The following is a 14,525-nucleotide window of genomic DNA, read 5'->3' as shown; positions in this document are numbered from 1 at the left end:
TCTGACTTTGTATCATACTTCCACCGGACAATGCCAGTACACATTTCTTGCTAGTGTATAGATATATATTCGAACAGATATTACAAAATACAATGGAAATACTTTGTTTTATGGTTCTCTTTTTATTTGTTCGATTTTCCTTATCTTTTTATATCAAAATCGGAAATATTGATGAAAGTTCTATAGTTATCACGAATGCGTTCGATTCGACTGCGAATCATCTTCAGGTGGAATTCATGGAGTTGAAAATGGAGAGTAGAAAATTAAAAAGTAAAATACACAAAATATATCGAGTGATTGAAGGTTAAAAGTATACAAAAATCGATTAAAGCTGATTTGTTTAAAAATCTTTTTTTTAAATAATGTATATACATTACATAATATATATTTATATATATATTTTTTAATAATATTTTATTTGGTCTTACAGGTGTTTCATTGAATGACATACGAATACCAAACGACTCATCAGAGACAGTTAATAGTTTCCTAAGAAAAACCAAGCAGATAAATATTGAATTTACCGGAGGCTAAACATGAATTGATGAATTGATTTGTGCCTGCTTAGAAGTAATTAACTAATAAAGTTACTGATATTTGAATGATAGACATCCATGGACCGCTTTTATGTTAGAATTTATTTTTTTCATTTATTACGTTATCAACCACGAACTCCCTGAGTTTGTTTATCCTGCGTGCAATAAAATTGACTGAAACTTATGTTAAAAATTAGTTTCGCATTCCCTATATCATAAAGCTTTTTAACTAGTGAATTTAGTCTGATTAAGTACATAAGCCTTTATTAATAATACTTTATGTTTAATATACCCTAAATTTTAAACAATTTTCTTTTAGTTTTGAAACTAAAAAATCGTAATCATGGCTGTAATTATACAAAATCAAACATATCACTTTGCTATATTCTCGTTAGTTTTGTACTCTCTCAATTAGAATGACTTTTGACAAAATTAGTCTAATTAAATATAAGCCTCTTATTAATAATACTTTAAGTAAGACATCCCCCAAATTTTAAACAGTTTTCTACATTTAGTTCAGAAACTAAAATCCGAGAGCACAGCTATAATTATTGAAGATTAAACATGATACCTAAACACTAATGCATCCTCGTGGAATTAAAAATACTTTAGTGTTCTTTTCTGTTTCATTTCAATTATATCTTGAATAAGTAAGTTTTTTTTTCATGAATCGTATGTCTCCTAACAGTTCCCATTCTTTTTCACCAGATTTCATGCTCTTTAACCAGAAAAAAAAATTTGGAACTAGTTGTGGCTGTGGCTCAGTTTGCATAAATGGACATCCCACCAAAAGAAAAAATGACAAAATTAATTTTTTTAGTAAGAATTAATGTGGCAAACTGTTTTCATTTTCATTATAGAAAAATATCCATAAGTTAATTAATACAGAAAAGAGAGAGGGTGGGGGATAAAAACTGTTGTAGTGTTGACGTTGTAAAATGCTTATTTTGTTTTTGTTCTTTTTTCGGTATAAGAAGAAATATATAAAGCGAGCAAGAGAGAGAGGAGATAAAAGTTGTTGTGGATGATGTTGACGCCGTCAAGTGTTTTTTTTTTATATTTTGACAGAAAAAGAAATGTAAAGAGAGGGAGAGAGAGAGAGAGAGAGGGGAAATAAAAACTGTTGTAGAAAACGTTGACACCGTAAAATGTTTTGTTTTTTTGACATAAAATAATGTCAAAAGCAAGAGAGAGAGACAAAGGGGAAATAAAAATCGGTGTGGATAATGTTAACGCCATAGAATTTTTTATTTTTGTTTTTTCGGCAGAAAATGAAATCTAAAAAGCAAGCCACAGAGAGAGAGAGAGAGAGAGAGAGGGAGGGGGAGAGAGGAAATAAACTGTTATAAGTAGTGTTCACGCCATAAAATGTTTTTTTGTTTCGGCCTCGCCATATAATTTTTTTCTGCATAAAAAGAAATGTGGAAAACGAGCGAGAGAGAGGGGATATATAAACTGGTGTAGATATTGTTAACGGCATAAAATGTAAGAAAATGAATGCAGTAATTTAATCAGAGGTCAAAAGCAGGTATCATTGTGACATCATATTTGAATGGTACATTAGCGTTTATTTAGCATGCAAATATCGTTAATCCGGAATATAGGAATGGTTAGAGCTCAGCCAATCAGAATAGCAGAATTAGTCTGGGTAGACTTTATTAGTTTTTAATCAGAAAAAGGAAATATTATGTTGAGTCTATGAGTTTATGATCCAGTTACGAAGGGTGCAAGCTTTCCTCCCGGTGTTGACTGGGGGGCGTTGGGAGGACTTGATATTTAGAGGGAAAAATAGGAACTACCTCTTTGAAAAATGGTTGTGATTGTGATTGTGTTGCTCCTAGGATGAAATGTAGTGATTATTATAACGACTAAATGTGTTTAAAATGTCGTTCTAAAGTTACATAAGATAGTAGCTAATAGTCTGTACATAATAAATTTGTATGTGGCATCTATTGTTGCAAACCTACGATACTTTGGTCTAGAGGGGAATTTCTGCAATTAAAATATTATAGATGGAGATTAGTATATATTTTATAAGAAAGTGTGTGTGTGTGTATATATATATATATATATATATATATATATATATATATATATATCATCATCATCATCATGCAGTCCGTCAGTCTTGACGATGACTGGTCGGGGCCTCAGTGCTTTATCCTTCGGTGTTGGCATAGTCCTCTTTCTGTATGAAACATCCTGTCACAAGTACTACATATGTGGGTGCCAGGGTTGTGTCGTCTATAGTGTCTCAGCTCTATGACTTCTCCAATCTTTCTCTCTATTTCTTTCTTTCCTTTGTGGAACCAACCACTCTTTTCTTTGGCTTGTTCCTCCCAACTCTTGACATTGATGTTCACTGCCTTCAGGTGCCGCTTTGTTACATCTTCGAAGCTTCTGACCTCCTACCTTGCGGGTTCCATTTTCTAGTTCCCCGTAGATCATCATCTTTTGAATTCGGTTGTCTTCCATTCTAGTAATGTGCCCGGTCCATCATAGTTGCATAGTAGCAAGGGTAGCTTCCATGCTATCTAGGTTTGCTCTCCTGAGAACTTCCGTTTTTGGAATGTAGTCATTCCATTTGATCTTCATGATCCTTCTCAGTTGTCTCTGTTGGACGGCTTCCAATCTTATGTGTTCTCTATACAGAGTGTAGGTCTCCGCTGAGTACAACAGGGCTGGCAGGACGTCTCTAGCCAGATACCGGCCCTTGTCCAGAGCCTCTTTTCTAGCTTGCCAAAGGAGGCACATGCACTTTGGATTCAGCAGCTTATTTCTTTGTCAGCACGGTTATCTGTACTTAGAGTGCTTCCAAGATATTTGAAGTTTTCAACAACTTTTAGCACCTTACCGTTGATTGTTATTATAGGCTCTTGCAGGTCGTTGTTATCTGGTGAGGGCTGATACATCACTTCAGTCTTCTCTATGTTGATTTGTAGGCTTATCTTCCCGGCTGTTTGAGAGAAGGCATCAACTATCCTTTGCATCTGAGCTTGAATGTGAGCTATCAGAGCAGTGTCCTCTGGGAACAGTAGTTCTGTTATCAGCTCCTTCGTTGTCTTAGTCTTGGCCTTCAGTCTTGCAAGGTTGAACAGTTTCCTATCAGAGACACTTCTTCAATACTTTGATGAGCAGCATTAGGATGGCTGTCAGAAATAGGGTGAACAGTGTTGGGGCCAGTATGCACCTTTGTTTGGTGCCGTCGTTTACTTCCAAGAGTTCACTTTCTAGATTCTCTATTACAACTCTCCCTTTTGTTCCTTCCTGAAATTGTTTGATAATTCCCACAAAGTGATCGGAGAATCCAAACACTTTAAGGACCTTCCACAGCATTTTTTGGTCAATCATATCAAATGCTTTATGGAAGTCTACAAAGACTATGTAGAGCTCCCGGTACTGTTCAATGTTTTTTTCTTGAATCTGCCATAAGCTGAAGATCATATCTATTGTAGATCTTTCATGCTTGAATCCACACTGTGATTCAGTTAGGACCCTTTCTGCCAGTCTGGCTAGCTGTACTTGGACCACTTCGCCATTATTTGACCATTGCCGGGGAAATAATGGCTAAAATGGTGCAAGCATGGCTAGCCAGAATATATATATATATATATATATATATATATATATATATATATATATAGGTGTTACTCGGGTTTGAGGTAAATCACATGTAACATAAAAAAAAAAACGATAAACTAATTTATTTATATGGATGCATTTTCTTTCAAAATATGTAGATTTCATAAAAAATCTGTCCAATAGGTTTTGTATCCATGAGTACATTCATTTACTCGAAAGAAGGTGTGCTGTTCTTTTGGATTTTCTAAAAATAACCCCGACATAATTCCTTATACCTTTTTTTAGTCTCCACATTAAAAACGGATCTTGGGTGTGCTCCTCGTGTGGGGGATAGTAAATAAAGATAATATTCAATTTCACCTTTTTTCTGAAGAAGGATAGATTTATTGCCTAGAGTTCTCTCATTCATAGAAAACTGCCAACGAAACTGTACAGGATTATTTTCACCAGAGTCCCTCTTTTTGGAGAGCTTGATTTACCTGTACACTAAAAATCGATCTTATACAAGTATGTACAGGAAATCTCCCTACCCTCTTTCTTTCTATCTTGTTTTCTCTCTTCCTCACACTCTACTTTTCTCATTCATGCCTATGCATCCAACAGTTTTAATATCATAGAACAAAAGAAAAAATATTAATTTGATACTCTCATGATAAAATGGATGTGATGTACACATTCATATCCATTAAAAAGTGAATAGTGTATTATTTCTTGACAAATACTACACGACTAATCGATGTTATCCAAAGTTCAATTAAAAAAGCAATAAAAAACATAACAGAGTAGGCGATATTCGAACAGTCTCTATGCTACAAGTGAATCCATTTTTATTTTTATTAAGACAGTTTAAATAAAAAATAAATTGAAAAAATTGTTTAACATCCGTTATTCTTTCATCATTTTTATTCGTGTTATGACGCGAAGTTTTTCGTTGTTTTTATGTGTTTGTAATTTTATACAGACACATTAATTCGAAGTGTTAACGAAATGATTTACAAGTTTGGATGAAAATGACTTTTGGTTTTGAATATTAATTCATGTCCTAAATAAAAATCTAATTTACTTTTGAAAGTGCTGATACTGTAACTTTAAATCAATGTTGTACTGTGTTGTTCTTCCATATTGACCATTTTGTTCTTTTACTCTTTCTTTGTTTAAAATTATAGGCGAAGGAAGAAAAGAAAAATAATATACCCCCAAATGGTATGTAATTTTTTATTTATTTAGTATACTTGCAAATTGCGTGTTATTTTTTATTATTTGGAAACTTTTACACGCACACGTGTCTTTCGAATAACTTTTCTTCATTATTTTCTGTAAAATGAAATAGAATACTTAAAAAGAAAATTAACATTGAAATGAAGAACTATCAAAAGAAATAAATCTGTTAAAGAATACAAACTCTTAGTATAGCTTTTTAGTTTTTGTTTCGCATTCAACACATGATCACAAACGCATACATGTTGTATTTTTGTTATCTTTAATGCTATGTCATTTAATTTTCATACTTAATAATTAAAGAAAATGAAATAATGATTTATATATAGAAATAAAATGAAATAATTTATATATAGAAAGAAAATGAAATAATAATTTAGTTGTTTTAGTATATTTTTGTGAATCAGTTTCTAAGGAATGTGTACATCTAAATTGAACTGTTAGTCATAATATAATATCATAAAGATTACAGAATTTGTCATCTGACAGAATATAATTGACTTCCAAAAATCTATTTAGGGTAAGGAATGATGAGACAACCGTAGAACAAAGAATTAATTTAAATAAAGCGAAAGAATATGAATAAGTATGTAACTAGCGATTTGAATTTGGTACCTATTTGCAAATTTTATATTAGTGATTTGATTTGCTAATGATATAAAAGTTATCTAATGAATGTTACGATTGTATATCAGAATTTATCTGTTACTCAAGGAAATATTGTCCAATTTCTACTATACACTCTCTAACCCTTATCCTCGAGTGGCCTCTTGGCTTTGATAAGTGGTGATGCCTATGTAAAAAAAAAAAATATATCGAACCAGACATAGTATGCAAACATGAAATCAAGTGAAATTTAAGTTCTAAAAAACAGAGACCGATAATTGTTGTAATTGACTGGCTTGGCTGAGTTAATTAATCATTAGAGCTTGAAAATTAAAGCAACCTTTCTTCTTCTACCTGGCTAACTAAGAATATAGGATTAATAATATTATGATTTTCAATTCTTTAAATACGAATTGATCACTCAAATTTGGTTACTATTATTATTAAATCAAGAAGTTTTCCTTGATTAAGATGAAGATAATATTCAGATAAAAGAATTTCTTGCCTGCAGACAGCACAAAATATTTACAATTAAATTTAAATAAACTTTAATGAACAAATATACCATAGAACCTTTTTTAAATGGGGCAATGTTGTGAAGTAAAATGTTACTAAGGTTGTCATATAAAATATAATGTCTTCCATTTTTTGATTGATGCATCCTATATATTGCATGTATTAACTCACATGTGCAAGTGTCAGTTATGGTACTTTAAAACAAGTTCTAGAATACAATGGATGACTAACCACGCTTACTAACTTTTCAATTATCATTTTTCACCTATATATATATATATATATATATATATATATATATATATATATATATATATATATATATAAATTGGTGTTATATCTCAGTTCAAAGTTATAGTAGATAAGACGTCCTCTGCATCTATTTTTAAAGTTTGAATTCTCTCATCAACTCTGTGGATTCAATCGTACTACATATCCTTACTTAAGTGCATATCTATGTATGTATACATGCAACATAATGTGCTATTTCTGGAGATAGAAAAGTGTAGTATTTTGTCTATCAAAGTGTAAGTTGATATGGTTATAAACACACACATCATATATATATATATATATATATATATATATATATATATATATATATATATATATTAAAGGTAGGGAAAGTGTACTTGCCTTTGTGATAATATAAGCTATGGCTCATCACTTATACTGATGTAGATTACATAAAGAAAACTGTATGTAAAATACATTCTAAAGTGCATCATCAAAAAAAGAAAGTTCAAGCAGAACTGGTACAAAGTAAACAGTAGTATTGTTAATAAGTGATTTGTTTATTCTACAAGTTGTTTTCTTTTCCTCCCTATCAACTTCCTTCTCCTGCTCCCTGACATGATGATATGAAGACAGTGATATTCCAGTGTTCTTTAATGTCTCCTGTGTTACTACATTTGAAAAACACTGGTTTTCTGGTTAATGATAGGGATAATTGGGCATCATGACTACAACAGATGCTCTTTTATCTATTAGCATGGTTATTCGGATCAAAGTATTAAAAACACCTTACACAGAATTATATAGAGAAATATTGTAAAACAAAATTAAATAAACAAAAGAGAAAATAATGCAGGTATTTGAATCAACATTAGATGAAGTTGTGAATACTTCCTGAAATGTCAAATCCATCTTTTTCATTTTTTTTTTTAATACTAAAATTTACAGAATTTATTATTCATAGTTTTTCATGTATTATAATGGTATCTCTTTCTTCAAAACTAATAATTTGCTTTGGATTGAGCACAAGAAATATTTTCCTTAAGAATTAGCAAGAACATTAGCATCTCAAAACTAGTCAGCCTCTAGTTTTTACACTTGAAGGGACTAATCTTCGTAAGATCACCCAAAAGATAAGCTTTATTACAGCAAGTTCATCTCTTCAAAGAAGAGACTAACGTGGGTAATGCGATGTCAATACTGGTTTTATCAAATCTAAAACAGATCGAGGATTAAAAACATCTTTAGTTTTCAACAAAATCAGTTGTTGGAATGTAATAAGGAGTTTTGGAGATGTCCATGAGAAAATCCAATCTTGCTATCCTTTAAAAGCAATCTAACATATCTCTCGCAGTTGGAATATCAGAAATTAGTAACATTTTTAAGCTGCTCATGAACTTCTGGGTTGAATTTCCAGCAAAAGCTACCCTATATTATCCTATCACCCATTAAACAAAATCTTCTTAAAAATTCTATTTAGCTAAATCTGTTTTATCATCGTAAATGTGTGATTGCATTTTTCCAAATTGTTTTAAATAACTAAAAATAGAAAACAGTTATAAGATTTCTGCAATATTTTAAAACTTTATTATATGTATTTTAGAAAAAAAATCGATTTAACAAATAAAAATAGATCTGTCCGTAAGATAAAGGTAAGCAGCATATAAAAAATCAAAATCTTACAATTTTAGTCTAAAATATTTTATTTCATTATTGAATGTCACAAATTATTTAATACCTATTTTTAGATTTTCGTTTTGATAAAATAGTAATTATCTCGATTTAATGATTTTTTTTATATGATATAACTTTAGTGTTAGTAACTTTCAAATTAAGAATGATTAAAATTGTTATTTCATCTGTTATCCTATTTTCCTTCAAATATTAAGAACTTTATTTTGTAAATATTGTATGTTACAATAGCTTAGAGATTTAGAGCTTCAGTTTTGTAAGGGCACTTACATATTCATCTTTTGTCAACAAGCATTTTTAACTAGTTTAGTCTCATCTCCTTAGGCTGCTGTTAAAGAATAAATAACTTCAGCTAATTTATAATGGAAATGCAGTTGTAATTCCATGTGAGAGTCTTGTCTTTCGTGGCACACAGTAATATTAGAGCAAATGGCCGATGCAGTGAATAGAAACTGACGAAACTGACAGGCAATCTTTACTTCATGGCATCTCTTTGCAATCTCTCACTAAACATTTCCTTTTATTTCTTCTTTTTTCTGCATTCTCATTTGCCCTTTTCCCCACCCCATTCATTATCCCTATTTTCCTGCCTGTTCTAATCTCATCATTTTAGGTTTGGGGGCTCGTCTCTGAAATATTCAGGCATTCTTGGCAATATCCTAAGAAGCCTGACTTAGCAACTGGCATCATATGCATTTTTCTTAAATCTTATCTGTCAAATTCCAGAGTTCATCCATGTTCCATATATACTGTTGGTGTTAAAACTAAATAAAACTAGTGCTGATCAAGATTTAATAACATTTTTACTGCATTTCCAAACTTTTTATATAAGGATTGGTCATTTGTATTAATTTGATTTTTCTCAACGACCTGTAGCATAAAAGCGAAGGATAAAAGGATCAGTTTTAAGTCACGGTCTTATAAAGGATTATATTTTAATCTTCTTCATTACGGGTGATACTAAAAATACAGTTGCGAATGACTAAAAATTTCTACTGAATCATAGCTGAGAGGCTCAAAGCAACTTATACCCGCAGGTTAGCGAAAAGGTTTCTGTTTGAAATTCCTTATAAATTCCTGATTCAACAAAACACGTGTGATTAAGCTCGGAAGTTATGTCAGCCGAAATATTGTGAAAATAACAATACAAGTGAGAAAAGTAGTTCGAATAATCTAAATTTTGGCCATTGCACCACATTTTATCTTCTTTGTATATATTATGATTTATTCAAATGAAAAAATAAACAATTGCAAAACCCTGCATTAAATAAAAATGACGTTTTTAAAATAGACTAAAATTATGTGTTCAGACACATATAGTATGCATATATTTGTTCTTGCTTCTCTTCTGGTTTTTCTATTTTCTCTTTTTATTCTTTACACAGGCCTTATATTTTCCATAATTTTTGTAGAAGATATCAATCATTCTGTTTAATGTATTGTATTATTGTAATAAATTTGTCAGTTTTCGCTTGGTTTTGATCGAATGACAAACGATGATGACTTTTTTTTATTCTGTGTTTGCTTTTAGTTATAACTTAGCATAGAATAGAAGATTTGACTAACAAAAAGGTTAACAATATTTAACATGACATTTTCTCTGTATTACTTGGAGAAATGCAGACGAATTATTGTGCTATTCGAATCACTTTAATATGCAAGATGTTAATAGAAACAGCAAAAGCTGCCGCTCAATATTTGCAAAAGATTGTCATGGAACTGATGAATAATATTTAAAAAATGTTTTCATAGGAAACTTTAGCTTTGCTTGAACTATTTTGGTTTTAGGCACTTCAAAAGATATCTCAAGCCCATTACACTAAAATGAAAAATAGTCATAATATACGAGTAAATTGTTTAGAAAATACTATTTGTAATGATAACCTTCCATTGTATATTCAAAGTGACTAATATGGCAATTTCCTTCAGATGTATTTTGCTTAATTCCCCAATGAATGGAATTAATGCTATGCATTGTGCATTCACGCAATCGGAAGAATATAAAATTAGTGAAGATTTCAATAAAGTTGTAGTGCTAAGTTTAATAGGTAAATATTATATGCAGATGTTTCCTATCTTGATTTTATCACTGCCAAGTTAAAAACAAATAGAAAATTACAATAATCGAACAAATGAAGGATAGTAAGTGCTACACTCAAAACCGGACGAATGACAACAACTCAGCACGTCTTAATTTATCAATATGTGGTATAGATGGTTTGATCAAAGTGACTTTTTGATTGTGTGTATTGTATTTATTACTAAATCTATCAACAAAGTTACTCATAATAAAGGCAAAGATATCCACAGACGTCGCAATCGACTTTCTTTTCTACGTTTTTCTCTAAATCACTGACCAAATATTAACAAACTTTGTTGCATGAGTAATTCCACCAATATTCTAATATGTTTTCAAAGTAATTGGCAACTTGTACTAATAATATTCTACAAGACAAAACGGTTAAGCTACTTTTTAAATTGCCAAGATTTCGTAAAAACATTGAATTACTAACTTGGCAACACATTTATTGACAACATATATCATATTTCCATATAAATTGTAAATGTTAGTTTTTTAGGATTTGTTCTATAAATGTTCACCATTATATTTATATTTAGGCGCTTCTCCAGACTAACCTCAATATCTAAAAATGAAATTACACAAAACCTTTTTTATGCACTCAGCTGTTATGTTAAAAAATAAATATCATAATCAAAATGTTGCAAATTCATCCAATATTTTTGTTTTCGAAAAAAAAAAATATTAGAATGGCATTCTTAACATTGAGAGGGGTTTTTTTTTTTACTTTAAATTAAAGTTTGAAGTTTAAATTATTTGAGTCATTGACTTACATGAAGGCTGAAAATGGTCCCTGAGAAATTTCACCAATAAAGTTCGGGTTTTTTTTTTAATAAAAATACTCAGTGAATATGCTTATTTTTATTTATTTTTTTTGTGTATTAATTGTTTTTTAACTTAACACGTCAGTACACAATAAACATTTTTGCTATTTTGTTTATTTTCCTTTTACAAGTAGTTTTAAATATTGGAGTGAAACTTCAGAATCACCAATATTTATTCTATATTTTTAAGACGTTTCAATGTCACATAATTGCATTTACTTTGTTGTCTTATTTACGAACCTTTTATTATGCAACGTAGTCTTTTATTTATAGACAAGTTAAATTCTGAGAATTAAAAAAATGCCTTTAAAACGTTAATTTATTAACTAAACATGATATACATAGTACCAATGAATACATCTGTAACACTCAAAATGAATGACAACAAAAGGTACAGTTCTTTTTACATTCAGATGTGTTAATGGAAGTTCTTTTCAATGTTTTGTTTGTTTATAACTTTACAAAAATAAAATTGTTTAATTTAAAGGTCACCAGTTCTTAAAAATATTTTCAAAATGTTTTATTAATGTGAGTCTAGGGGATATTCTTAATGAATTAGCAGACATCATAGAATTGGCGAATTAAGAGAGGAAACCTGCTTTTATGATTGTTACATGTTAAGTTTGCATTAGTGAAAAACTTGTGATTTTCAATTAACGTTTATTATTTGTTTTTATAATTATCGAGTGATTTTCAATTAACGTTTATTATTTGTTTTTATAATTATCGAGTGGATCTATTTTTATTGAGTATAATCTTTAATAAAATGTTTGTGACATTCTACGTGTAATAGCCACGCTCTCTTTAATTATTGTGCTGAAAGGTAAACAAATGTAGACTTTAAGCTTCATTTATTTTAATGAGAAACATTTACGTAGACTGAATATTTAGGAGAATGAGTGGAAGTACAAGTTTTTGACCTTCTTAAGCTATAATTTTCAGGTTGACTATGTGCAAACGTTTTTCTGCTGTAAAATGCGTTTCATTAAAAGCAAATAGATGCAAAACATAATAAGTTTTCAATAGGAGTGAACATTGCACATTGTGGGATTCGCTATCATAAAAGGTTATTTTCAGAGTGTGGTAGTAGCTTATGATATGAATATCACTGCTTAAGATCGTGTTGCTCTATTCTCTTTGTTTATTGTTAGACTTCTACTAAAATAATACCGGCATTCAACGAAAGTAAGAAAAATGCACTAATTATTTTCTGTAAACATGTTTGATTAGTGTGAATGAATAAACATGAATACAACTTCGTAGAGTATATCCCTTTTTAGTCTCCTACGTACTTTTCAAACAATAACACGATTGAGATCTATTAATGTTTGTAGTTATGAAATTTTATATCAATCGATATTTGTATCTAGTTCAGATGAGTAATAAATTTCAGAAAACCTAATTTAAAAATGTTACTTTCGTTGTACTGATAATTAACTTGTGTAGTTGAGGTATAATGCCAAATATATTTTCTTTATACAACTGATTTTTGTGAACTGTGTATCGCGGAAAAAAACTTCTTAATAACGCGTTGAATTTTACAAAATGTTGGTAATGTCTGTATACATTATTTTCACTATTTAATTTGGCTGTATTATTCTTTACACATTTATTTTCATATATGTATATATTTATATATCATTTGGGCAATATCGATATTATTTTAAACCAATTAATGCGTATCATTAGAATTGGTAAATTAGAATAGGAGACTGTTCATTATTGCTATCGCATGTTCACACTGAACTAGTTACTGTTGAATTTACGTATCTCATTTGATAGCAAAACTATAAATATAATTTCATTATAATAGTCTACACCAGTCAAAGCGATTTGAATGTAATATATAATTACCGTTAAACAGAAACGTTGTTAATAACTTACAAATGGTATTAATTCTAACGATAAAAGAATTCACCGACAAAAACGTTTGTTATGAGAAGACAAACAAAATATTTGAGAAAATCTATTATTATTATTATTATTATTATTATTCACACAGGTCATCATCAAATTGTTCACTGACAATAACCAATTGCGTTCCCTAGAGTCTGAGTGACAACAAGTCTCTCCAGATTCCCAGTATTTACTGCTTCTTTCGATAACATTTGCAAAGTAATTTGCATCATAACAGCCAGTTGCCATCGATTTCTCGCTGACAATGACCATTGTTCATCACTGGAATTTGGGTGAGACAATAAGCCTCCCCCAATTCTCTTTTCATTAATCTAATGGAGGTCTTGTTAGTGCTTTCTCTCCTCGGTATTTCCATCCTCCTTCACTCTTCTCGGCTATCTGATGTGACGTCAGTTTATGCTGGTACTACAATTTCTCCCATTCTTTCTTCGAAGATCTTTGGGATTGCTCCTAGTGCATCTACGATTATTAGTGTCATCTTGACTTAATTAATCTTCCATATCTTTTTCAGCTATTATTATTATTATTATTATTATTAAAAACGATCATCTAATTCGCCTAATACATGCTTTTGTAATGACTAATTTTTGTGACAATCAAAAGATTGCATTTGAATAAAATATCAACAATAAAGATATTTGCCTTACAAAATCAACGATGTAACTCAAAGAAATAATACATGAAATAATTTAAGCATAAGTATTGAAAGACCAAGGTAAGTAAAAAAGAAATGAATTTACAATAACACATGCACAAATATACACGTACAGATATACAAAGAGAGGAATTGAAAGGCACGTATACGAATCAATTATAATTGAATAATATTTTTAGTGTGCACATTAAAACAAAACTACAACAATTTCATATTTAGAAATACAGATAAAATAGCCTGTTTCCATGTATAATGAGTGTACAAATACTTTGAAAAAGTATATTCACCCCACCTGGAATATCTAGCTAGAAACTACCCGAGATGGAACTGAACTCACTGGAAAAGTACAAGATATTTATCTTACCCTTGGCATGTCTGCTCAAATCTGACGAGTGCTATTTTTCTGGGAGATTTTTGTTTTCTGTGTTTCTGGTGTATTTTATGAAGTTTTGTAATCCTGAAAGTTGAATGAAAATCAATGAAAAGTGTTTTTAGTTGAAGTCATACAATATACAATAACGTTGACAAGCATATATATATATATATATATTAACTATATATGTTGTTGCTTATAATGTTGCTGCTGATACTAGTCTTTGTGTGGTAATTATCAGTAAACATAAAGTTACAATAAAAATTCATTATAATAATGTATAATTAAATAG

General features: G+C 30.1%; 1 protein-coding gene and 1 long non-coding RNA gene across 4 annotated transcripts in view; one reads left to right on the top strand and one right to left on the bottom strand.

The window, feature by feature from the left end:
• The window catches only part of LOC145279780 (uncharacterized), a 357,881-nt gene that overhangs the window by 86,186 nt on the left and 257,170 nt on the right, over positions 1-14,525 (top strand). Inside the window, exon 3 of the long non-coding RNA XR_013868447.1 lies at positions 5,285-5,321. This is a non-coding gene — a long non-coding RNA (uncharacterized LOC145279780). The remainder of the gene's footprint in view (positions 1-5,284; positions 5,322-14,525) is intronic.
• LOC145279779 (uncharacterized) overlaps positions 1-14,525 on the bottom strand; it is a 185,676-nt gene that overhangs the window by 44,026 nt on the left and 127,125 nt on the right. For 2 of the 3 annotated variants that reach the window (XM_080131103.1, XM_080131104.1), the window contains exon 2: positions 14,225-14,317. The exons of the other annotated variant lie outside the window; for it this stretch is intronic. In XM_080131103.1, the coding sequence (XP_079987229.1) occupies positions 14,225-14,317 (93 nt within the window). The remainder of the gene's footprint in view (positions 1-14,224; positions 14,318-14,525) is intronic. 3 annotated transcript variants of the gene reach the window in all.

Source organism: Euprymna scolopes, chromosome 7 (genome assembly GCF_053919585.1).
Source record: "Euprymna scolopes isolate OS-2025 chromosome 7, ASM5391958v1, whole genome shotgun sequence".
Taxonomy (NCBI): domain Eukaryota; kingdom Metazoa; phylum Mollusca; class Cephalopoda; order Sepiida; family Sepiolidae; genus Euprymna; species Euprymna scolopes.
The sequence above is the reverse complement of the archived record's forward strand: the minus strand, read 5'-3'. Positions and strand labels throughout refer to the sequence as shown.